Source organism: Vicia villosa, linkage group LG1 (assembly GCF_029867415.1).
Source record: "Vicia villosa cultivar HV-30 ecotype Madison, WI linkage group LG1, Vvil1.0, whole genome shotgun sequence".
Lineage (NCBI taxonomy): Eukaryota > Viridiplantae > Streptophyta > Magnoliopsida > Fabales > Fabaceae > Vicia > Vicia villosa.
Genome location: NC_081180.1, coordinates 78,455,113 through 78,481,663, shown reverse-complemented (window position 1 = coordinate 78,481,663; position 26,551 = coordinate 78,455,113). Strand labels below are relative to the sequence as shown.

The 26,551-nt window shown below is 32.9% G+C and overlaps 2 protein-coding genes across 2 annotated transcripts; both read right to left on the bottom strand.

Annotated features, from left to right (window-relative positions):
• Positions 1–4,113: 4,113 nt before the first annotated feature.
• Positions 4,114–5,735, bottom strand: LOC131610228 (auxin-responsive protein IAA32-like). The gene is made up of 4 exons (XM_058882125.1): positions 5,367–5,735; positions 5,054–5,278; positions 4,846–4,954; positions 4,114–4,315 (listed from the first exon to the last, which is right to left on the bottom strand). Exons 1-4 carry the CDS (start codon positions 5,509–5,511, stop codon positions 4,252–4,254), a joined length of 543 nt encoding a protein of 180 aa, XP_058738108.1. The 5' UTR covers positions 5,512–5,735; the 3' UTR covers positions 4,114–4,251.
• Positions 5,736–8,392: 2,657 nt separating this feature from the next.
• Positions 8,393–18,473, bottom strand: LOC131643019 (uncharacterized). The gene is made up of 10 exons (XM_058913171.1): positions 18,103–18,473; positions 15,139–15,216; positions 13,121–13,825; positions 12,840–12,942; positions 11,631–11,731; positions 11,353–11,527; positions 9,349–9,519; positions 9,150–9,250; positions 8,780–8,909; positions 8,393–8,669 (listed from the first exon to the last, which is right to left on the bottom strand). Exons 1-9 carry the CDS (start codon positions 18,316–18,318, stop codon positions 8,850–8,852), a joined length of 1,710 nt encoding a protein of 569 aa, XP_058769154.1. The 5' UTR covers positions 18,319–18,473; the 3' UTR covers positions 8,393–8,669; positions 8,780–8,849.
• Positions 18,474–26,551: the final 8,078 nt, after the last annotated feature.

The window sequence follows — 26,551 nt, the reverse complement described above, 5'->3', positions numbered from 1 at the left end:
AATCTTAAACTCGTTGAAGACGAAGTTGATGACAAAGTGAAGAGTGTGAGACTTCAGATTAAGGGAGAATATGTTGGGTCAAAGAATGTGTTCATCAAAGTCCCACACCGGGTAGTAGGAAGAAAAACGAATTGGATTATTAATATAAATAGAAAGAACTAATTTGAGTTTTCTTCACCACAACAACTCTAGTCTTGCGAGTGTAATGAATTTTGGGTAGTTGTGTGTCATGTGAAGGTTTAGAAAGGGTTCGTATCTTCCAGAAAATGGACTCCATTCCACATCCACATTACATTTCAACCGACCCACAGAAGATGGACTCCATTCCAGCGCATGATGAGGTCGAACATTGCTTGCCGTATCTTCCTGAGCTTGAAACCAGTCGTTTTATCTGTGTACCGCACATAAGCCTAATTTAGTCGCTTTTTATTGCTCATTATGCCACACACAATCATTCCTGTTTTTCCAAATAACATCTAACATAACCGCAAATCTACCAGCTAATCTTTTATCTTCCTTCAAATAGATATCAAAGATAAAGGACTTAATGTCCTGAAAAGAATGCAAGCGAGATTCTATAAAATACTGACTCAGTAGAGAAAGGTAGTGAATTTAATTTTTGTTGTCAATGTAAGAAATTCTTTAATAAATGATTTATAAGCACTTTTGTAAGCTCTCTTTAAACCTTGAAACATATCATATAATTCTAATGAGTTTGTAGAGTCGAACTCACTTAACTGTAACAAAGGAAAATATCAATATTGTTAAATGTCTATATCCATTTAATGATGATATAATGTACTTATGTAAGTTATGTTATTGATGATTTAGTTTTAGAGAAATGCTAAGCTTACATATAAAAGCTACACTACACCGTATGTTTCTACGGTTTGACTTGTTTTTTATTTTTTTTAATAATTATTTTCATGCATAGATTTTTGTGTCATAACAAAATTGTTAGAATAAAACTAAGGTGTATATACGGTGTAATTGAATTTGGTGTAAGCATAGCACATCTCTTAGTTTTATTACTATGATACACGAGTCACACTACAAATTATGTAATGAAATATGTGATGTATTTTGTTTGAAGGTAAAAGTATCTATGCCCAAGTATTCACATAGAGCGTATGTCATGAGTTAATGTCTTAAAGAATTTACAACTTTTTTATAAGCTAGAATTTGTTCCTTGTGATGTGATGCTCTCCAATTTGCATGTACAATTTCACAAGATTTTGCTGACTTGTACCAAACTAGAAATAGAAGATTGAGCACATTAAATTAGGACTTCGGAGTTTGGATGGCCTAATCATGTGCCGCAAATTTAGGGGAATGGAGACTCATTATTCTTCTTCTGACTTTGACGGATACAGTAACACTTTTTCCTAGTTGGAGTTTCACGTGGTTTGCTATGAATTTAGCGCCAATGCTAAAATATTTACAACAAGTTTGTGACTTACTAATTTCGTAAACCAATGCTTCGAAAACTTCTATAGTATCTCTTCATGTTGAGTGTCAATTTTATAACTTTTCCTTTAAAAATACCTCAATGGTTGTTTAATTGATACTAGTAGATGTGTAGTTTGCTCGGTTGAAAAGAGGGTGCATTTAGTATGGGTCAATAATGTTTTGTTATATCATTTTTTGAATTTCTCTGATACTCCCTCTGTCCTAGAATGATAACCCATCATTTTATACAGATTAAGAAAAATGATTAAAAGTAAGAGACAAAATAATATTTTTACTTTAATACCCTTATTATGTATTGAGAATGATGAAACTTTTATTATTTAGAAGATAAAATTGAAAAATGTACATTGGAAATTGAAATAGGTCATTTATTTTAAGACATCATTTTATTTCAAATGAGTCACTCATTATCTAACGGGGGAGTACTATTGATATAATGATATGTATATATTAGTATATTACAGACGGTTTAGAGTGATGATTGGTAACATATTTATTATTTATTATCAAATTTTATTTATAAATATTTAATATTTTAATATTAACACTCCCTCCATTTTTTTAAGTGTCATTTTAGTATAAAATTCTCCAACCAAGATAGTAGATTATTAGAGTTGTTTTTTCTATTATACCCTCATTTATTTTCTTTTTCTAAATAAATTCACTAATCATTCTTTTTTTTCAATGACTAATTAAGGAATTTATTGAAAAAGTAAGGGTATAATTGACAAATTATAACATTAAACTATAAAAACGACACTTAAATAGAAAAAAAAAATCATCTAAAATGTCACTTACAAAGAAACAGGGAGTAATATATTTATAAGGTCATTAATTCTTTAATTAATGTGAAATCATATAAAATGAAACTCAAATATTTATCTTCTTCATCTTCAAACATTTATATTGTTAATCTTCATCTTAATTTCATTGAAGAATACAAAAATTTACAAAAAATGCAGAAATTTGGACAAACACAGAAAGACATTAGTATTAGTATTAAAGGGAGTGGAGATAGAATATTATTCAATTAAACAGGATTAGTATTGAAGGTAAATTATTATGTAAGAATACATGAAAAATAAAATAACCAATAGCTTATTCAAATAATAGTATAGCATACACCAACTGACTATAATGTAATTAATTATGATGCAGTTAATAATCAAATATTCTTGCTACGACCAAGTGGCTAATACTCTTGTCAGTCGAAAATCGATTGAGTTGTAAATCGATTTCACATAAATTTATTTCAATATCAGTTGGTTGTGATGTGAAATATATATATTGATATATTAAAAGTGAGTATTGAGATTCGTATTAGATGAAAAAGTAAATGTTGAATACTTTATAATTGAGATGTTGGATTATGAAGGAGTTTGGGGATCATCACATTGAGCTTTCAACAATTAGATAAAAAAAAAGTAAATATTGAATACTTTATAAGTGAGATGTTGATGAGTTGAACACCACATATTATAAGATTTATGGGCTCTCACACTTATAAATGGGAGTCCATTCATCCGATGGGCATGCTCCCCTTTAAATGGAAGCGTTTTTTCCATCCTATCTACTTGCACTAACGTTGCTTGCACTCAATGGAACACGCCTCCTGAACACTTGTTCGAAAGACTTTTGATACAAGGAGACTAGTCGAATCAAACTCTCATTGTTGGATCATGAGGGGGTCCGAAGATCATCACACTGGCTTTCAAAACTCATTTTAAATGAGTTGGTTACCAAATATTAACCTAAACCCTTAAGACATTGGATTTATGGGTCCTCCCACTTAAAAAGTATTCAACAACATCTTTTTCATCTAATGTGAGCCTCATTACTCACACTTGACATACCAACACCAAATGATCCATAGGTCCAGAGTGATGTCGCACATGCGATTCCCATACAAGATAGGGGGTGCTCGGCCATGGGATATTTGATGTGTCTCCAGGTAGTTATGTGAGAAGAACGCATACCACGACTCCCTAAGAAATAGTTAGTCTACAATCCTCCCCCCATAATAAGGGGAAAGGGTTGTTGCGCCCAAAGATTTTCCTAAACCCTAGACCCAAGCGCCTTTTATATATCCCTCTCCTCCACCGGGAGAAGAGTGAGATTTGAACTGATACATATCATATTGTATGTAGTGCCACCTTAAAACATCACGCTACATATAGAGTCCTTCACCTCTTTCACCTCACGTGAGTCAGTAGGTCCTCTAAACCACAAAAAAACAATACCATATAGGTAAGTCCTAACCACCGTATACTGTAATATACCTACTAAAACCTACCAGTATTATTATCCTTGCAAAAGTAACCTACACACTTATACTTTTTTAATAAGTACACAATATATTAATTTCCATGCTCCCTGGTGACCCAACCGTCTAACACACAGTTGGTCAGTTACATTTCTTTTAATTACTATATCATTTTAATTTAGAAGAAAATTCTCAAATACTACCGAAGTCTGTTATAGGAGGGAGTAGTAACATGTCCTTGTTAACTATATCAATTTGAGACCGTTGTTTCTACATAATCAATTAATATTTAATAATGATGTTCTAATCCTCAAGTTCCAATTTGATAGGAATCCATTGAAATTAAAACGTGTTAAACAAGTCACCAAGTGAAGCATCAAAGTCCTTAGATTCATTACCACATTTCAATTTTCCATGAACTACCATCTAAAATAACACGTGCAAAGAGTTTCCATTCATCTAATACTATTACATGGTCAAAGAGTTCCCACAACTCAACACAAACTCATCAAAACAATTCAATTAACATAGCCTTCATTCTTTCTTGCAATCCTTAGCCTTTTCACACATTCCACAAACTCCCTGCTTAAAAAAAAAAAACAAGTTAGAACTATTATCCCACACTTATATACGAATACCGGACACAACACTTGTTAACTGCTCCCTCCATCCGACAATGAGTGATCCAAATGGAATAAAATAATGTCCCAAAATGAATGAACTATTTCAATTTCCAATACACTCTTTTCAATTTTACCCTCTAATTAATAAAAAGTTCACAATTTCCAATACATAATAAGGGTACTATAGTAAAAACGATATTCTCTGTCTTACTACTTTTTTACACTTTTCTTAATCCGTGTGAAATGGTGTGCTGGGTCACTCATTATGGGACGGGGGGAGTATCTTATATCAGACATCAACACACATTCTATCAAACATATTAGTCTGTCAGATATTATTATTCAACTAAAGAATTCTATCAAACATATTAGTCGGTCAGATATTATTATTCAAGTAAAGAATTCTATCAAACATATTAGTCGATCAGATATTATTATTCAACTAAAGAATGTAAGAAAAATGTTAAATGAAAGAGAATGAGTACATACTTCCAAGAAACATCACCTACAACCCTCCAATTATCTTCTCTGTCTTTATAGAACAATGAATATTCTGATCCAGATTGAAACAATCTTATACCAGAAACTGAGTGGCTACCTGAATAGTACAATCAGTTAAAAATATAGTAATAAACTATTCTAGAAAAAAGCCATTTTAGTAACAATGTGTCGTAAGTGCATTATTGAGATTGCTTACCAAACATGTCTTCTAGTTGAATTGCTAGACTTGAATACCCTCCATGATCAAGAATACAAATTTTCCTACCAATGGAGACTCCATCCATGTTAACCTTCACATAAGCCCATCTCTCATTGCTCTGAACCCCTTCTATCTCTTCATCAAAGCTTTCTTGAACAGATCTCGAATGCGCCGTGCTTGAGTTCTTGACATTAGGCCATTCCATAATATCATCATCATACACTGAATCCAAACCAAACATCATTTCATTATCATAAAAGTAAACACTATGAAAACTAAGAAAAAGAACTTAAAAACAATGAAATCATACAGTTGGTTGAAGAATTATAAGCATCGTGATGAACCGTTCCAAGACTAAGACCGAGATCAATTATGCCATCATCGTGTTTATCTTGGTAGAAAACCGAGTGAAAATTCGAAGAGTTCAAAAGAAAGCTAGATGAATTTGAGTCCATTGAATTTTAGTACTAGTCAATGGTTATGAGTTTCATTAGTAGACTTAAGATATTTATAGTGAATTGGAAAAGCACATGGAAGACAAGAAAACCTACTCCATTATTAATCATTGAATGCATAAAGCTTATCTTCTGTTACTGTCAACATGGAAGACATGGTAAAAACAAAACAGCAAAAGAACAAGGGATGGAGAAATTGATCCTTTACAGAAGTTATTCTGGATTATGCTACCTAACATTGCTACAAATGTTCAGAATCTTGTGTCAATTTTTCATTTGTGACAGTAAATGGAAAATGTTATGTCAACATTGAAGGTAATGATGTACCCTTCTGGCAATACATTTATCATAACTGCAGTTTCTGAAATTTAGTAGCACAAGTTTCAGTGTAATTAAGGCATGGTTGGTGCATGCACTACTAGCAGAAGTTACATTGCTACCAACAACGGACACAGGAAACACGACACCAACATTGACAAGTCGACATCAGTAATAATTTAAAAAATTAATAAATTAATATAATAATAAATGTTGGTATCAATTTCGAACACAGGCACATACACACCTGTTTTTAGAGGTGTCGAGTTACTTTGAAATTATAAATGGTTTCTTTATTCAAAATCATGTTGCAGAGTCATCCTGACTAATTAAATGTTAGTGCAAACATGCACTTGAAGAGATTCACTAACTTCTATAAAAGTGTTTGATAAGAAGAGTTTGGAGTTTAGTGGTTGGAATTTTGAAAGTAAACTTGATTATTGAAGTTTAGTGCTTGGACTTTTGAAAATAAACTTGATTATTAGAGTTTAGTGTTTGGACTTTTGAAAATAAACTTAATTATTAGAGTTTAGTGCTTGGACTTTTGAAAATAAACTTGATTATTATTAGAGTATGGTTGAATGATACATTTTGGTGGAATAATATAATATTTTAAGAGAATTTAAAATAATTTAGACAAAATATTTTGTTGGGATAAAAAAAAGAAGAAATGTTAAATTGATGTAAATCAATGACATATTTTATTCAAATTAAATTTAATAATTTTAAAAATGACATATAAAATAAAATAAAAATTGATATTCCTCTCAAATTTCATATAATAGAATATGAATATTAAATTTAATATTATTTTTTCAAAATTTATAATTTGATCTCTATATTTTAAAATTTTACAAATTAACCTTTAAATTGATTTTTAATAATTTAAAATTTTATAAGTTAGTCTTTTTAAATTTTTAAAAATTGTATAGTCTCTACTTTTGAAATTTTAGAACTGACCTAAAATTTTTAAAATTTATAAATGACCCCAAAAAGTTTAAGAATGAATCATAAATAGGTTATTTATAATTTTCAATTAATACACTTTTGAAAAGTTTACAAAACATTTTATTTTGTTTGATTAAAAACTTAAATAAAATTAATACAGAAATAGATGGCAAACGAGTAATATACTGCGTCGCTATTCTTTTTTAAATGACAAAATCAATTTTCTTTAAAACCCGTATTCATAAATTCAGGAGTTATAACATTGTTATTCCTAAGTCTAGATTATTCGTAAAAGATCAATTATTTCTGGTGCTAGGAAGCTAAAAATGTGAAAGACAAAGGGATAGTCCTAGGAAACTAAAAATGTCAAAGACAAAGGTGTCGCAACATGTTTTTTCATGTTTGATCATTTTACTTAAAACACCTTTGAGAACTGTTTGTCCCACAGTAAAATCTTCAATCTTCATTTCCACCAATGAAAATTTTTTAATCAAGTTCACACAAGCATGTTTCACTCATACTCATTCGTACGCACTAGAACATCTAAGTGTCAATCTCCTCCCATGTGAGTCAATCAAAAAATTTATAGGCAACTTTTTCTTTTACCGATACTCTAACATGCAAAATATATTTATTTATTTCATTTTTATTATTATAGTAAATATCGTGTTTCTATTTGAGAGTGTTTATGAAAATAATATATAATATGTTTAAAAGTTATTTGCATGACCCGTTCAAAACAGCTCATAAAAATAAAATATAGTTTATATAAGTGTTTATCGATAAACATTTTTTGTATACACTGAAAACATAAATCACTTTATGTTTAATTCACCATTAATTAAAATCAATTTTATAAAACTAAATAATAACAATACTAACAATCAAATCTTATCATTAAATGAATCTATTTTACAATATTAAATAATTTAAAACTAATTTTTATGACCACATAATCAAACACGGTGAGCAAGGTGACAATAGATAAGAAATAAGCATAAAGTTCTCTAATTTTAGAACATCTGTTTGAGTTATCTTCATACTATGTGACATGACTGCCACTTTCCAAGGGAACAGCGATTTGGTTGGATTCCAACATCCCATACCATCCTGTTTTTTCATAGCAACACTTTCATTTCTCTTTTTTATGAGTTACAAGTAGAAAAAAATCTGATGCTTTATTAGTTAAACTGCTGAATTACAACTTGAATATCATCCCAACAAGTCATATAGAATATAATTCAGAAAACAATTTTCTATACCTATGTCTCTGACAGGGTATTACTAGCATTTAGCAAAACAATTAACATCCAATGCATCCACTTTTAGAGGACAACTAGTATCTAGGTGTAAAGTTTTAAATAAAGTCAAGGATTGATTTAGATATTTATTGAGATGTCAAGATCAACAATGGAGGGACCCTTGAAGACAATGTAGAAGGTGAACCCATTATTGACATCTCTTGCTGGCAAACAAACAATGCCCTTGTATCTAGCTTTTTATCTTCTTGCTATCGACATACAGTAACCTTTTCTTCTAGTGACCACAGTGTGTGTCTGTTGCATGTTCCAAATCATGTCTAAGGCTTTGTTTGGTTCAATTATTAAGAGAGGGCAAAAAAAAGGAGAAATAGAAATCCCTCCTAAAAGTTTTATATTTGAACTTAAATAGGCCAATATACATTCAAGAAACTTGTAAGATGTTCTGTACATGAATATTATAACAAATCAGCAACAATGCTGAAATTTTTTCTAAAGGACTATTGACTTGTAATTCCTGTAACTATATCTTTGGTAGTAATTCAGCCTTCAGAATGTGAAAACTTGATACTGCAATGCACGAAACTCGAAAGGGCTATAAATTCATCTAACTTTCTGCAACGGATAATGTACCTAGTAAAAAACAACCAGATAAATGATCTTGCGAGTGCCATTAACAGCCTTTGGTGCGTGCTGCATAAGAGATCTAAGGGGATGTACAAAAGGGAATAAGAAACTCAGACCTGTTAGGAATGATTATCAAGCATGACCAAAGAAGAATGTATTTAATGAATTGATGGAGATTGGTGTCTGTTATTTCTCGTCGTGACAACTAAGAAATTCAATTATACTGGGATATACTTGCTCCACTGCCTGCGTTCAATGTACGTATAATAAACATCACAGAAAAAGCAGCAATAGGTTTTAGAAATAACATATACCGATTATTTGTGTCAAAACAATCCTGATACTACGAAACAAAACAATTCATGCTTAAATGAGATGTTTTAGGGACTAAAATGATTATTTTCACTACAAAACTAGTTGATATCAACAACCATTTTCCAATCTAAGATAATATTAAGAATGAAAGTAAAGAGAGTAAGGAAGTACCAGTCTTCCTCCAACCAAATCATAATGAGCATAATGCGGGCCTTCGGGATCTCCAAAAACTTTATAGGTAACTAGGTGTTCAGGAATTAGTTTTACAGTATCTGCTCATAAAAAATAAAAATAAAACCTTTTGAGAATATTCATTTCTTGAAAGCCCGGCAGGAAAATAAAATATCTACAACTAGGATATGAAAAATACCTTCCACGGCTTCAGGTGGGCAAATCAAATCCTGGTCTCCGGCAATAGCTAAAATAGGTACGTTGCTTTTGTGTAGATGGTCCTTGTAAAAAAATGTCCCACTCCTATCGCATAAACCACGCTCTCGAAATGCAGTTGTGAGTTGTAAGAGAAGTTTTGCAGGTATTGTGCCTGGCAGATGCAATTGTATTTATTCGAAGGTGATTTATAAGTTGGTTAGCCAAACACAATTTGCTTAACTGGAGAATAAAAAGGTGTGTGCAAAATGCATATACCGATCTTATTACAGAATAAAGTTCTTCTAATCTCAGATATACCTACTTGCTGATCGGAGCAAAATTGACAATATCTAGACAGCACATCTAGCAGGATTAGATAAGTACTTAAATTTGATGAAAACCAGTCAAATCATCATGTCCTGATCATCATATAATTCCTAAATAGTTTAATATCTTACCCTCGAACCCAAAAAAAAAATAGCGTACCCTCCTACGACCTACCGATGCCTTTTAGGTCCAAAGGCTTAGCCCTTGTTATATTAAAAAACGAGAAATAATATCACTTTTTCAACATACTTAGTCATCTTAGAATGCTTAAATGAAGTTATATTATCTCCCTAATTAAAATCCATCTGAATATCCTCTGTCAAGATTCTATATAATCCATCTTGTACGATTATAGATTATATATGTAATTTATTTGAGTAGACGTATTACATCTTTTTATAAAATGTGTGTATAACCGAGACTAGGTTGTTAATCGCAGATAGCGACGCGTAGTGCCGAACCCCAAAATGCTATAGCGACATAGCGGGATGACTGCTATTGTGGAGACTAAAAAAAACAATGTATACAGTAAACGTAAATCCTAATAACATATATAAATACTTAAAAATAGAAAAATACCCTAATTTAAAAGAACAATTATACTTAATAATAATACTAAACTGACATATCCCATCAAAATGAGTTCCTATCAAAAGTCGAATTATATAGGTATTCAAAATAACTAAACCAAGTTCTAAAAGTAAACAAAATGAGTTATTTAAATCACATTAGTTCGTGCTATTCTTCCCGTTGAAAGGTGCTCACAAAAATCACAAACAATTGTTTCCTTGCTCTCATCTTTTAAGAGTGCAGAGTTGCACTGCCAACCAATATCAAGGTTGTGTCACCAATAGGTTTAAAATCATCTTTGTTGTTGGATGTTGGTATTACACTTGCACAGGTAAAGGATGATGATAACATGGTTATCAAAAGAGAAATCGGGCAAGGCAAACAAAATAGAGTCAGCAGCGTCTTGCTTTTTATCATAACTCTCTTGCACAACATCATCATCTTCATTGATATTAACTCAAGACATATACACATCAGTAGCGTCTTGCTTTTTATCATAACTCTCTTGCAATATTTTTTTAATATCCGTCCGATATTTTCCTGCAAGATTTTACTTCTTCCCTTATCGCAAACTGATGTTTCTTAGTTCTTGTTATTCCTCGTGTTGAATGGTGGTCACCAAACTCACAAACAATTGTTTTCTTGCTCTGGTCTTTATAAGAGTTACTTTGGCAATGACAGAGGATGATGATGCCGTGGTTATCAAAAGAGAAACAAGGCGGCAAGGCACACATTACAGAGGTTGTAGGAGTGAAACATAGCAAGGAGAGGAGGCGAAGCCGAACTAAGAATCAAAAGAGAACATGGCGGAGCAGAGGCAAATGATGAAGAAGCAAAGAAGAACGGTGAAAAAACAAATGAAAAAGACTACGAATGCAAAAGATACAGTGGAATAAAAAGCCTGTGCACAAGCCAGTTTTACCTTGTGCTGAAATTCAAAATAATAGGAGGGGTCAAATTCCTACATCCCAAGTCCTAACCACTTGTTAATACTAATAAGTCACGATGGCTCTCAAACTAACATGTCAAGAACCAATTTTCCTGAACACTTAAATAATTACTTGATGGTACACAGAAATTTTTAGATTTCTTTGAGATAGAAACTTACAGAAGTTATTCATGACCAGTCTTTTAAATAAATCAGGATCCATCATGCCCTCGGCTGAAATCAAAGTATTTAACCATGTCAGTGCATATGGTGAACGAGATGAAACCTCATAAGCTGCTACCAACAATGCCCCTAAAGGAACAACAGGTACACTCAGAGCCTGTGCAGGATCTGCCTGTTGAAAAATGACTTCATTAGTTCCTTGCTAAATATTCTGACAAGTTAACCACTAAAGCTATGAAGGAGGTAACAAGAAAAGGATAAAACTATCCACTTACAAGAGGCAAGAGTAACTTCAAAGTTGATTTGGATGATGTGTAGTCCAGAGATGATGCCAGGGTAACTACTGCAGCCAATCTGGATTCTTTTCCTTCAGAACCTTATATGAAATATGATGATAACAAATCTTAAATAAATAAATAACTTAAAAATTTATTTGTACAGTGCTACCAGCAGGCCTAGATTTATACCACTATGTATGCTCACTAGTAAAATATGCCATTATGTATTGACAATGTTTTTAAGAAGCTGATATTATAGTATAAAAGCAACAAACACGGAGTAACCCGTCTATCATGGAAATATATAAGAGTAGACGTAGTTTAGCATTATGTAAGAAAGATGATCGGACCATAGTTATCAAGATGCCAATAGATATATTTCAGATTAAATCCTAGTTTCACTAAAAAAATTATAAAACAAACTCAAATTCGGTTTAAATTACATTACACCCATGTTGCATAATACAATACAAACACTTTATTATGACAATTCTGGTAAGAATAATTCACAACCAGATTGCATACATTACACACACAACACGATAATGACAGAACATTTACAAGGAATTACAGACACTCCAAAATTTGAGAGTTTGGCCTCTCTCCCCTTCCCAAATGTTCGAGAGTCGGGTCTCTCCTTCTAACTGCTCAATAATTCCAATCTAATCAACCCCCCTCTCTTTCCCTATTTATTCTAAACATAAAACATAACAGATCCTAATAATATAATAATTACCACTAAACTGCTACTTATAATATAATAAATCCCACTTGAAAACATAACTGCCCTCTAATGGGAGGTCTAACATATACTTGACTCGATCGTACCATATATCTATGTATGGACTAAGATGGTTCTAAAGTTTGGTCTTTTTGTAATTCATCAAGATATATAGTTGTGTTTTAGACTGTTTATATGTCAATCAGGAAAGCTCAAGTTGAGTTTAGAAATTGATATAGATTAGTGTTAGTTACTTAACCACAACTACTTAATGTATTGGCCATAGATGGCCATATCACTATGATATCAGCCTCCTACGGAAATTTCCAAATCCAAATCCTACACCTTTGCTCGTAATTAAAAAATGATTGGGGATTATAGTTTAGAAAATAAGGTATGTTGATTGAGAGAGTAAAAAATAAGATGATAACTAATAAAAGAAAAACGGTCTGGTAAATCCGCACTTTCAAAAGCTGGAAACTTACCACACCGTGACAGCATTGAATATAGTAAGATGCCACCCATGGAGTGTCCAATTGCAAGCAATCTCCCATCTTTTGGTATGCTTTGTTTCAAAATGTATTCTATCTGTATAGATAAAACCCAAAAAGTTCATATAAGAATAAGATATATGCAACCAGAGGAAGTTTTCTCTAAAGTTTGATTATCACAAAAAACGAAAGGGGTTGCAATTCATATAATTGTTAACCACTGAAAAAGGAATTACGAATGTGCAACATTGCAACATGATCAGATGTCACCTCACCGCTGCAGGAACATCTTCTTCCAAGTAATGATCAAAGTCCCAATTGTACTTCACCATCAAGTCCAGTTGCTTCTGAAAATCTTCTATTGTAGCAGTAAAGCGAGCTTGCAAATCAAATAATGGAGGCGAAACGGATAGCTGACCTGCCTCAATAATATCTACTATCTTTTCACTCAAATCTGTTATTTGACTAGTAATGCCAGAATTTTGTCTTGTTTCCAACAAAGTTGCAAGCTTTCCCCTTACCTCGTTGAATTGTTCATATAATTGAGAATCCACCAAAAGTTTTGAAAGTTGATCAAGTAATCTGGCAGACATGACCTTCGCCTGACTTTCACCAAGAAACCCCGAGACTCTTTCTGACAAACGCGTAAAAGTCTCTGACAAACTAGCGACCAACTTCGATTCATCCCAAGCAGTAGCAAATCTAGATAGGTCTCCTACGACATCCACATTCTCTGTTTCTACTCCTGAGGCAGAATTGGAGACATCACCAGATATGTTATCCAATTCCTTTTTTGACGATATGGATCCATTGGTTGCATTTTCCAACATACCTTCCATATCTTCCATCTTCTCAGACATTGCATGGGCAGACTGTTCAATATCTTTGGAATCTAAACCCTGAACACTCAACCCAGCTCCACGTACTTCAAGAATCCAAGTCTCGAATCCCTGCCCAGACATGTGACGGGCAAAGGATGACTGCAGCACATATCATGTGTTAGTACAAAGCCTGATATAAAAAGCCAGAAAAATATGTAATGCTCGATAAAATACAACCAACCAGCTATGATTAGGAAGAGTATCATTAGTTACTCAGACATAGTTTAATTGCATAAAATAATACAACGGAAAAATGAAAATTTAACCACAAAGATAGATGGTTGAAGGAAAAACAGAGAATCAAAAGATGTGTTTTCATTGCATTCTTTAAAGGAATAGGAGTTCAGAATTTCCCTATCAAAGTGCAATTTAAAACGGTATATTAGTGTTTATATCAACAGTCAAAAGTCTCAAGTTCCTTTGTTCATAAACATACTACACTGTAATATTTTCATGCTAAAGATAAATATTAGGGTGTGAAAAATATACAGGAAAAAAAGACATGCACATAAAATGTCATAAGAACATTTCAGATATGAGTCATTTGATTGCCATACCGGTGATGCAAGACTGTATTTATGTAGAATCATCTAGTTGGCCAATTTCACACGCCCAAAAATATTTCAGGTTTATGGTTGCTGACTCAACCGATAACAAGTTTACTAGCACAAGCAACTTATCAACAACAACACAACCAAGCCTTTTTCCACTAAGCGGAATCGGCTACATGAATTAAACTACGTCATAAAGTTCATCAAAAACCATGCTTCTATCCAACTCATTAATCTCGAGATCTTTTTTTAATAGTTTCGCTTATAGTTCTTCTAGGTCTTACTCTACCTCAAGCGATTGGACTATCCTCCATCTGGTCTACTCTCTTTACTACATAATCCACATGTCTTTTCTCTGCATGCTCAAACGACTTAAATCTAGTTTCCACCATCTTTTTTACTATAAGTGTTAACCCAAAAATCTTTTTAATATTGTCATTTCTAGTTTTATCTCATCTAATCTTACCAACAACAAAATCCCATCCCACTAGATGGATTTGCCATATGAATTGGACAACATATTCATTTCAAATATAGACCTTTTGCCTCTAATGTTAATGACTTTACCTAATTTTTCTAGCTCTCTGCCTATCTCTAACTATAAGACTACTCTCTATCAAATCAACCTTCCATACTAGTTTTTCTGTGGGTCTTCTAATGCTAAAACACAAACACCAACAAACATTTGAGATGCAAAAATTGAAAATGAAAGAAGACAAATAGGAAAGTAGGACAGGTAGAATCAAATGAAAACTACATACAGAACAAAAACAAACACAGTGCACAATTATGAAGGAGGGGCTAAGAAAAATCTATATACAAATAAGATGACAAGAAAAGAGAGAAATAAAGGTTCATTACCTGAGGCGAAAGGTCATATCCAACAGCATTAGTCCCTACTCCAGACAACAGCAGTAGAGGATGATTTCTGGGAGGTGCCTGTGAAACAAGTATTGAATTTAATTTTAAGTTTTAGAAAAAGAGAGCTCGTAAATCTTGATACACTCAAACCTTTTAATCAATTTTACAAAGAATAAATTTTATCAACCCATCTATTTAAATTAACACTTTATCGCATTGCTTTATACTAGACTTATCTCATTAAGTGGGTTCGACTACATGAATCAGCTTATGTCATAATGTTCTATCTAGGACCATTTTTCTATCTCAATCGTTAATCTCGAGATCTTTTTTGATAACTTTGCTTATAGGTTTTCTAGCTCTTCATATACCTCTAGTTGTTTGACTCCTCTCCATTTCATTTACTCTTCTTACCACATAATTTATAGGTCTTCTCTTTACATGCTAAAACTACTTAAGTGTTACCCCAAGATGGTTATAAAAAAAGACAAATTATAAAGCGCTTTGGAGTTTGGACAAACTTTATATCCTCGTAGTGAGAAATCAAGAATCTTGTTGTTTACCTTTAGTTTATTTATCTGTCATGATATGAAGAATGTAGCAATGAAGCATATAGATACAACAACAACAATCAATCAATCAATTATTCCACTAAGCGGAGTCGGCTACATGGATCAACTTTCATCATAATGTTCTATCTAGTTTCTACCCAAATCGTTACTCTTAAGATTTTTTTTAATAACTTCTCTTATAATTTTTCTAGGTTTTTCTCTAATTCTAGTTGTTTGACTTCTCTTCATTTGATCTACTTTTCATACCACAAAATATACAGGTCTTCTCTCTACATGCTCAAACTACCTAATTCTATTTTTCATCATCTTTTCGACTATAGGTGTTACTCCAACACTCTCTCTAACATTGCCATATTTGCCTTATTAATGTCTAACCTTACCACACATCTAACGCAACATCATCATCTCTACTACACTCACTTTATTCTCGATGTTGATTCTTAACCGCTCGATATTATGTCTCGTACAACATCGCAGATCTTACCACAGTCCGATAAAATTTTCCCTTCAGTTTGAGCGGTGTTTTGTGTCATATAAAATTCCTGAAGCCCTCCTCCATTTCAACCATCCCCAGCTTGAATTCAATGGTTTGCGTTCCCTTCTATTTCTCCATCTTTTTAAATTACAGACTCAAGATACATTAAACTGTGTGACTAATTGGATGATATAGTCTTCAACTTTCACCTCTAGATTAGAACCCTTTTTCTTTTTGTCGAACTTACATTCCACATACTTGGTCTAACTTTTGCTTAGGCAAAAACCTTGTATTTCTAAATCTCATTTCCAAATCTCCAACTTTTCATTTGAATTCTCATTCGACTCTCCAAGTAGAATTACATCATTTGTAAAAAGCTTGCATCTCGGTGTTAGCTCTTGGGAGTGTTCCATGACTACATATAAAATTAAAGTAAAAAGGTAGAGACTTAAGGTTGAACCTGATGCAAATCTATTGTAATGGGACAATGGTCCATCTCTCAACCTTGTATCTGCACACTAGTCGATACCCCTTCACACATATCTTGGATAGCTCGAATATATGTCATGCTAACCCTTTCTTCTTTAGGGCTTTCCACAAAATTTCTTTAGGCAATAGGAACTATATAATATGCATTCTTCAAATAAAAAAAAATTTAAGTACAAGCCTTATTGATCCATCTGATATTGCTCCATCACCCATCATAGTAGATAGATTGCTTCATGGTTGACCTCCCAGAAATAAAACCAAATTAATTTTCAGTGACTTGAGTCTCTTTTCTTAACCTCGTTCAATCACTTTTCCCCATAACTTCATGGTATGATTCTTAAATTTAATCCCCGTATAATTTGCACAATTATGTATATCCCCTTGTTCTTATAGATTGGAACTAAAGTGTTTCTTCTTCATTTATTGGGCATTTGCTTTGACCTTATAATTTCGTTAAAGAGTTTGGTGAGCCACTCAGTACCTCTATCTCGAAGAATTTTCCACACTTCAATAGGTATGTTGTCTCCCTCAATCGCCTTACTGTTACTCATCCTTTTCAACACTTCTTTAATCTCTTATTTCTGAATTTGACAATAATAATTATAGTTTTGATCCTCTTCTCTAATGTCGAGCTTGCTAGAGTCCGGTGAGATTTCATATCCTTCATTAAATAAATTATAGAAATACACTTTCAACCAACCTTTTATATCTTTTTCCTGAACCAAAATTTTTCTTTATTCATCTTTGACACACTTCACTTGATCCAAATCTCTTAGCTTTCTTTCTCTTCTCATAGCAAGCCTATATAAAGATTTTTTTTCCCACTTTGATTACTAAAGATTGGTATAATCCGTTAAAAATTTGAATTCTTGCTTCAGTCACTACCTTCTTGATATGGTCTTAACTTTCTTATACTTTTCCAGTTTTGGTATTTTTACACCTTGACTATTCTTTAAAACAATTTTTTTATTCTAACTTTACTCTGACCATTTTGATTCCACCACCACGATTTTTTACCCATATATTTAAAACCTCTTGATTCTTCCAATGTCTCTTTAACTACTTTTGTAATCACATATCTTACGTCATCTTATTTCACATATCATTTACACTTCTTTGTCGTTGTCCAAACCCTCCTCTAAGATTTTGGATTGAAAACTTCCGTATTTTTCATGTATCAAGTAATATGTTACTAAAAAAACTAAGTAAATTTTATGAATATAATTACCGAGAATGCAAGAAAATCTTACTATGGGTATTTAGGGAAAGAATATCATGAAGTGACACCACTGTGAACATACATAATCATCAAGATAGTATCACATAATTCAACACTTTGAATTGATCAATTTTGCATTCCATCAAAATAATTTCAAGTTTATGAAAATTTACAAAGTAAGTGATAGTTGATTGAATGAAGGATGTAACCTGGGGACAAGGATGGTAGCGCCATAGGGCAAGCTTCCAATCGGAATTGGAAACGGAGACATAGTGAAGTTCGTCGGCGGTGCAAACGGAAGGCTTATCATGGACGGCGGTGGAGAAGGCTCTTATACGGAAGGGAGCGGTGGCGCGTGGAAAACGACGGAAGGGTGAAGAGATTTTGCAGAGAGAGTAGATTGGATCGTATTGGATGAGTCCCATGTTTTGAAGTTAACACTCACAAGAAACAACGTTGTTGATTTCGGTGCTCTTTTTCACTTTCCTTTGCTTGTGATTGTTATTTGTGTTTTTCTTTGAAAATTCAATTTTGGGATGTTCGAGTCCAATTTTTATGGCGGTTGACATTTGACAAGGTGGCATAATACTTATCACAATTAATAAATATTGAGTAATTTTTCCCACCCAAGATCAATTTAGGATTTACTTGCTCAATAGAAGAAAAAATATGAACTTTGGATTTACAAATGCAATTGAGGATTATCAGGTGTTGAGTTATTTATGGTTGATACACTTGCCTCTTATTTGAAATTAGAAAAGAGAAATTGAAATTTTTTGTAAAGATTTCATGATGCAAAAATGACTTCCATGTGGTGTTGTAGGTTTTTGGAGCGGTTGTATAGGGTGGCTATGTAATGTTTACAATTCTACGTTTAAGTTAGTGATTGAATTTTAAAAAGGAATATTGTAAAGTATGAAAAGTGTATATCTTAAGTATTACGCATGCAGATATGTTGAGAATCAAGTGTGAGAAAGAAGTCTCACATTTGTTACAAAAGGAAATAATAAACATTTTATAAGTGAGAGAACTCACACATCTATCATCTTAAGATTTTATGTGAACATGTGGTGTGACTCTCAAAAGGTGTGTCTCAAGTGTAAAATGCTCCCTCGTTGACCCCCCCCCCCCCCCCCCCCCCCCCCCCCCCCCCGAGTAGCCTCCAATAGTGGTATCAGAGTCTTTGGTTCGAGAAAGGGATCGACTTACTTGCAGTTGAAGAAAGTCAACAGATACAAGTGAATGTGGAAGATACAACTTTCACATGAGAGGAAGCATTGTATAGACTCGCACTTGAGGGGGTGTTGAGAATCAAGTATGGGGAAGAAGTCCCACATTGGTTAGAAAAGGGAAGAATGAACAATTTATAAGTGAGAGAACCCACACACCTATCACCTTAAGGTTTTAGGTGAACATGTGGTGTGTCTCTCAAAAGAAGTGTCTCGAGTGTAAAATGCTCCTTAGGTGAACATGTGTGTATGTGTCGGGTGATTATTGGGTCTTACTCCATCTTGCACTCATATTCTGGGAATAATAAATGGGTATTTCCTTTATTAGGCTTCTGATCAGCCTAAAACAGTTGCTCCTAAGACTTGTTGTGACATGTCGAACAAGAAGTCTTTAAAAATCGGTGTCAGCATCACAATGCCGGTTTGGTTGCCTTAGGAAAGTGAGAAAAGTTCAAGAAGTCGGTCGTGAGTGGAATGGGGAACACGTGTATTAAATGCGTCTCCTATAATTGAGATGTTTCACAAAAATTTCAAATATGTGGCTATATGTTCGCAAGTTAGAGTGTGGCACCCATCTAGGGTGCTCAAGTGTCGTTGCATTTTCCAAGGTAAGATCAGGCCATTGCCTTTCATCTCTTCATTTTTCTTTTAATTTGGACCGTTGATCAACTCACACTTCTTTGCTTATATAAAGTTTGTTTGGATTTTTGGATGAATTTTCGCTCTCATTATAAATTGAAACACGATTCGTCTTCGTGAAATCCTTTTTTCCTTTCCTGGACTTATGGTAACTTTTGATCATCGTGTTATTTCCTTTTATCGTAGTAGTTATGGATTAATGTATTTATAAGTATGACAGGTGCATCGATCTGTTTGGTTTTGATTTTGACAACACTCTTAAGAGAAGTTGTCATCAGTCTTGTTGTCCAATGCTTGTTGGTTTAGATGATATCATCTAATATGTTGATCAAGTGTTGGTGTTTTAATCAAGTGAGGGTGCTTAATATGTTGATCAAGTGATGGTGCTTGATATGTTTATCAAATGGTGTTGATTTAAGATCAAAGTGTCATCTATTGAGATGATCAAGTTATGTCGCAATTGAAGTGTCTGAAGATCATCTTATGTAGTGATCAAATGAATGTGCTTTATGATTAAATTGTGTATTCAAGTTTGTGGTGCTTAGAGATATAGTTATCTATCTATTTGGGAAAGATAACACCTTATGTCAAGAGGCGTTTGGTGAAGTCAACAAAGATCTCTGATCAAGCATTTCATGTGAAGATGAATGTTATCATGAAGAGTTGTCTCAAGCCTCATTAGAAGAAGATTCAAGATTCTAGTGAAGTGCTACAGTCAAAGATAATGTGGCAAGGAACCACAAGCTTCAGAGTTGCGAAAGAGAGGAAATGTGAAAGTTTGTCGAGTCAGTGTCAAGTTATTAGTGTTTGTAAACATAAAAGACTAACTCTCGACTTTACTAAGGCAAATCATACATGCATTTTCGACCCTTTCCAAAGCCTGTCTTCTTTTATGAAAATCAACATAAAATATTTTTGTGACTAGCTAATTAACTACGAACTCAAAGTTCTTTATGAAGGCTTTTTACATTGTATAATCGATTATTGTTGATGCATAATTAATTTTTAGCTTTTGTAACGCCTCATAATCAACTATTAGGGTTAGTAACTGACTAAGTAATGACTCTTTTTAAAACCTTTTATTTTTGTATCTCAAATCGATTATTAGACTTGCATAATTGATTATTAGACTTTAAAAGTCCATGGATTGTTTTTCATATTTGAGCCACCTTTCATCCTATAAATAGATTATTCCTTATTCATTTCTCATACAGCAAAAAAACATATTTGAGATATATTTCTCTCACTCTCCTCTTTCTTTCTTTTTTTATTTTCTCACATTTGCCTTAGTGTTTTTTTTAGTGAAATCTTCATATTTGTGAGGTAGTATGGTGTAGGGGCAAAATTGTAAATTCCTATTAGGAGAAATTTTGTTTTTTTTGTGAGCTAAAACAATTGAAAGTCTCTTGTTTGGTTGTTCAGGTAAACCAAATAAAGTCTTTGTTTGGTTGAAAAGGTCTTTGTAGTTAAAACTTTAGTCGGTTTGTGAGCTTAGCTTGTTATTAAAAGCTCACAGTTGACTGTGGAGGTCTTTGTAGTTAAAACTTTAGTCGGTTTGTGAGCTTAGCTTGTTATTAAAAGCTCACAGTTGACTGTGGAGGTCTCAGTAGTTAAAAATCAATATTGGTTGGGAAGTTAGCCATTGAAAAACTTCAATCCTTATGTAAAGAGAATTGTGGGAAAATTCTGTCAAAATCTCACATCATAGTGGAAACTCTTAAGAAGGAATTTTTTGGGAAAGGAATAGGTCACTTAATTAGACTAAATCTCTATAACTTAACTATTTTTCTCCCATCCTTTAACTCTTTACTTTTTAGTCATTCATTTTTGCTGTAATTTCATTTCTTATCTCTGATGCTTTTACTTTGTTTGTTTTACAAAAGATTTTTAAACATTATCTTTGTAAAAGATTTTGTTTTGGAAATAAATTTTCAAAGTCACACAATTCACCCCTCCTCCTTTAGTGTTTGGAGTCTCATGTCCAAGATGTGGTATCAGAGCCTAACTCTTATTTACAGACTAATCATCTTAGAAGGAAGATGATGACTACAAACACTTCACCTTTTAACAATGGTCTTTTCATGAATACACCTCCTCTATTTGATGATGATAGGTTTGACTTATAGAACACAAGATTTGAAACATTTGCCAAAGCTAAAGATTTTGAAATGTTGGATATTTTAATCAATGGTCCTTTTATTCTTACCTTCGCATTTAATAATGAGGTAGTAAATAAACCTAATTTTGATTGGACTGAAGAGGATTTGATAAAAGTCAAACATTGTTTTAAATTTAAACACCTTTTGATAAATTCTTTAATTTCCAAGATATTTTATTGTGTTTTTACATAAGATTCCTCTAAGGAAGTGTGAAGGTTATCTTCACATATGGTGCTCAACCATTGGAAACCTTGGAGGAAATGTTAGAACTTTAGTATCTAAAAAATATCTAAAAGTTAAGAATTGGGATTAGAAACCTAATCTAATCCTTAAATCAAGATATGGTAGTGTTTGTGATTTTCAAGAAAAATCTAGGAAATAAGTCCTTGAAAAGCTCAACAAGTTGATTAAAATTTTGAAAAAAATGAAGGAATAAACACAAGTTTATTAGAATATGTTGAAGAAGCATTATAATCATTCCCAATTGTTTCCTTCTAACGAATAATTTTGATAGATGGACGATCGTCCGAAGAATCATTCAATGGAAATGATAAAAGAAATCTCGTGGAAATGAACATGGATAAAATCTTCATTTAGACAAGTTGATGTCGATGAAGCTTCATCTAGTAGAATATTCGAAGAAGCATCAATAAGAAAAATTTATAGAAATGGAGATGAAGGAACATCATCAAGAAGAATCATCGAAGAGAGAACAACCAGAAGAATGTCTGAAGAATCAACTTTTGGAAGAATCTTGAAAGATCTTTCATATCAAGTCTGCTAGGAATAAGAGGTAGCAACAAATTAATGATGAATTAATGGAAGAAACCTTGAGATATCCTTACAAATATTCATGTAGTGACGTCTTCAAATACATGACTGGTGATAAATTCGAAGACTCTTATGAAGTGCCTTCTCAAAAAGAAGATTTTGATAAAGAAGATCATGTGTGCCCGATGATACACTGTCATTACGTAATATTTGCGAGTATTTTCAACAAAAACGGTGGAATTATGAACAAAAGCAAAGCAAATATAAAAAAGAATAGAGCAAAAATGCAAAAGTGGTAGAAAGTTGGAACTTAAAAAAATTCCTAAGAAAACTAGAGAGAAAATCATCACCTGGATTTCTCATGACCACAATGACATTATCGTGGACACGATGATAAAGTATCATGATTGTGATACGAAGCAACTCGGTCGCGATGCTACTTTTCTCTGACATGCTTTTTGCACTTTAAATAGAAAAATGTGGAGACCTTTTAAGGGGTTACGAGTTCTAGGCAAAAAAAGTGACAACTCGAAGCATTTAACCACTGGAGAGCTTATTTTCCATTGGTTTTCAGGAATTCTTCTTATCAAATAACGATAATTGTTAATTTCACTATGAGTAGCTAAGTAATTTTTTATTAGGTATTTAGAGATGACATAATTGTACTATGTTGGATCATATGAATGTTTTAGATTGTTTGAATACTTTTATGTTATAATTATTGTTAATTCTTTGTGTTATGAATGACATTATATTTGGTGAAACTAACTTATGGGAACATGTGGAACAAGATGTTCTATTCACTTCAATTGAAGAAGACATGTCGAGAAAGATGTCCTATGCAAGGTCCATTTAATATCGCGTATGTTAAAGTTACAACTGGATCTGTTGAAGTCGTTTTATGTGCAAGTGCAGTATATTTTAGAATATTATGCAATCCTATGTGGCGCTTGATTTGTGAATAAGATATTGTTTTTGTTTTTAAGATATTTGATTGGTTTCTAAATATGGAGAATATTTAGGAAACTAATGATTGAAGCCCTATCTTCATGGAGAAGATTGTGGAGTATTTTATGGAGTTCCTCGTTATGATTCGAAACCCAAGTCTAGTCTAGAAGATTGTTTTAAATAGCAAGCATCAAACCTAGTATTTAGTGGAAATTACATTATAGTTTATGTTAGGGTTTGTGTAGTCTTGTTTATTGTGAGCCTCTCTAATATCACATTGATAGAAGAGTTTGGCGTTTTCATTGAGTTGTAAGTTATGTCTTCACTCATTAGATTTTAAGCATTGAGTGACTATGTTTTGGAAGTGTGTCTTTTAATATTTTGTAATTGATCATCACGATTGTGATTGAGGGGGATTGAGGATGGCCTCATACATATGTGATCTTAGGTAGAAGTATAGCACAGGTAGTGATTAAGTGAGAAGGTTGTAAACTGGAGGTTGTTTACGTGTGAACTGGAGGTTGTTTGCATAGTGCTTCGAATTAATACTATCATAGTGGACTTATCCCTGGATTGGTAGCCCCTATAGTAGGTATTGTTGATACCTAATTGGTGAACAATTACTTGTGTTCTTTTAAGTTTATGCACTGCACTTTTATATAACTTGTCATTGTGTGTTGTTTAGAGATTATTGTCTCGACATTTCTTAAAACATATGAGATCTAAACACCAGAATTTCAATTATTATTCAATTGTTTTTGTTCTTACCGCTCTTTGTATGTTGATGAGTGCACAAGGAAAATTTAGATGAGTAGGGACTATTGTCAGTAAGTCCACTGATCTGAAATAGGGCAATTGTTCAAGTTAGTAATTAACTAGAAATATGTAATTATAAGTTGTGGCTTTAGAACTAACGAACATAGAAACTCCTAGTTTAACTTTGAATTCGCCGAAGGGATTAGGGAATTATCGTATAAATTAGTGGGTTGTACGCCAAAGAATTGGGTGCAATGGCCTTGTTAATTCGCTGTAAAATTATAAAGTAACTGTTATTCATGTAATACACATTCATCAACAAATATAGTTAAGGGATTTGAAATAATGATTTAATCCTTCTCTATCGAAACATTACTTTGAATTTCTTATTGTGCTTATTTTTCATACTAGTCATAATTGAAAACCCCCTTTGTTTAATTTAATTCGCAATATTGTTATCTTGTTTAAATTTTCAATCCCTATGGAGACAAATTATTTTATTAGTTAGAACTGCATTAGTACACTTGCTAAGAAATTCAAAAAGTTTTTGGCGCCATTGTTGGGAATTGTCAATAATTTCAACAAGGCAATATTTGTTCTACGTTTTCCATTTTGAATTTTAATTTTTTATTAGTTATTTCTAGTTTAATTCTTAATTTGCACTCTTATTATGTCCTGTTTGGTGCAGTAATACTAAGGTATTGTTCATTTGTGTATGTCAGGTTCAAATTTGATGTTGAAACCCTTGGATTCAGAGATCGAAATAATAGTGCGGACACTTTGTAAAGCAAGACGAGAAGCACTACATGCAACGAAGAAATTTAAATAAGAAAGATAAGAGATGGCAAGTTCACCCCAATAACCATTGGGTGATTATTGCAGGAGAACTTATGCTTGACACATATCATTAGGCTTTCAACCAACCAACCATATAACTTTTGATATTAAAAGTTATATACTTTCAAGTTTGAAGGAAACCGCATTCGACGGGCAAGTGATAAGAGACCCTTGGGAGCATCTTGCTAAATTCTACGAGACAAGCTCAATGTACAAACCAAATGATGTAATTGTCGATCAAGTAAAATTACGTTTGTTTGGTTTTTCTTTGATATGTTGCACTAAGGGATTGGCTGCAACGCATACCAAATAATACTATTCAAACATAGAAAGAACTGAAAGACAAATTTTTAAAGAGGTATTACTCAAATGCTTAATTCGTGGAAAGGAAAGATGTAATTTCCAATTTTGACCAGGACGAGTCTGAGTCATTATCTGATGCATCAGAGAGATTCAAGTTGCTACTCTGTAAGTGTCCAAATCATAATATGAATGCTATGGAATAGATGACACATTTTAGATACTGGAAACACAAACGAAAAAAGATTATAGATGCCTCAGTTGGAGGTGCATTGAGAACAAAGAATGGAGATGAGGTAAAAGTGCCAATTGAAAACATGTGCTACAATGAATATCTCTCAAATGAGAGAGCGGTCAAAACAAAAATGTATTCATGTAGTTGATTCAAACAAAGCATTATTTGCTCAAATAGATGTACTTTCTAAATAGTTAGCTGCATCTCAACTTGGCCAAGCGAATGTGAGTCAAATTTAGACAATCAGGTGTGATTTATGTGGAGAGGGACATATAGATGGAAACTGTATTCCGTGGGTGGATAATGTTGAAGTTAAATATGCGAACATTCAAAAGAATAATCTTTATTCCAACACCTACAATCCTGGTTGGAAGGATCATTTGAATTTCAAGTGAACGATAATCAAACCTTGAATGCTAATCAAGGAGTTCAACCGTTTCCTCAAGCACCTTAACAAAAATATCACCTCTAGATGAAACCTTGTCCAACTTCATGAAAGCAACTCGAAAAAAATTTGAACAGGTTAGCAAAACTCAAAAAGACATGTTTAAAACTATATGGCATATGACACAAAATCAAATCACGATGAAAAAAACACTGAAGCCTATATAAAAAAATTATAAATTCAAATCAATCAATTGTCTCGACAAATGACACCACACGTTAGTTCAAGTGGGGGGATTTATTGGTAACGTCGTATATAACCCAATAAATGAAAGTTGTAAAGCCATTGAATTGAGAAATAGAATGACACCTTTGAAACCAAAAGGGAGTGAGGAACAAA

Excerpts from the sequence above, each read along its gene's own strand:
- LOC131643019 (XM_058913171.1), bottom strand. The coding sequence starts at position 18,318 with ATGGGACTCATCCAATACGATCCAATCTACTCTCTCTGCAAAATCTCT. Across the intron at positions 11,732-12,839 it reads TTCAATGCTGTCACGGTGTG|GTTCTGAAGGAAAAGAATCC; the intron begins GTAAGTTTCCAG and ends ATTTCATATAAG. Across the intron at positions 11,528-11,630 it reads TGAAGTTACTCTTGCCTCTT|GCAGATCCTGCACAGGCTCT; the intron begins GTAAGTGGATAG and ends ATTTTTCAACAG.
- LOC131610228 (XM_058882125.1), bottom strand. The coding sequence starts at position 5,511 with ATGGACTCAAATTCATCTAGCTTTCTTTTGAACTCTTCGAATTTTCAC. Across the intron at positions 5,279-5,366 it reads TTATAATTCTTCAACCAACT|TGTATGATGATGATATTATG; the intron begins GTATGATTTCAT and ends GTTTGGATTCAG. Across the intron at positions 4,955-5,053 it reads TCAACTAGAAGACATGTTTG|GTAGCCACTCAGTTTCTGGT; the intron begins GTAAGCAATCTC and ends TGTACTATTCAG.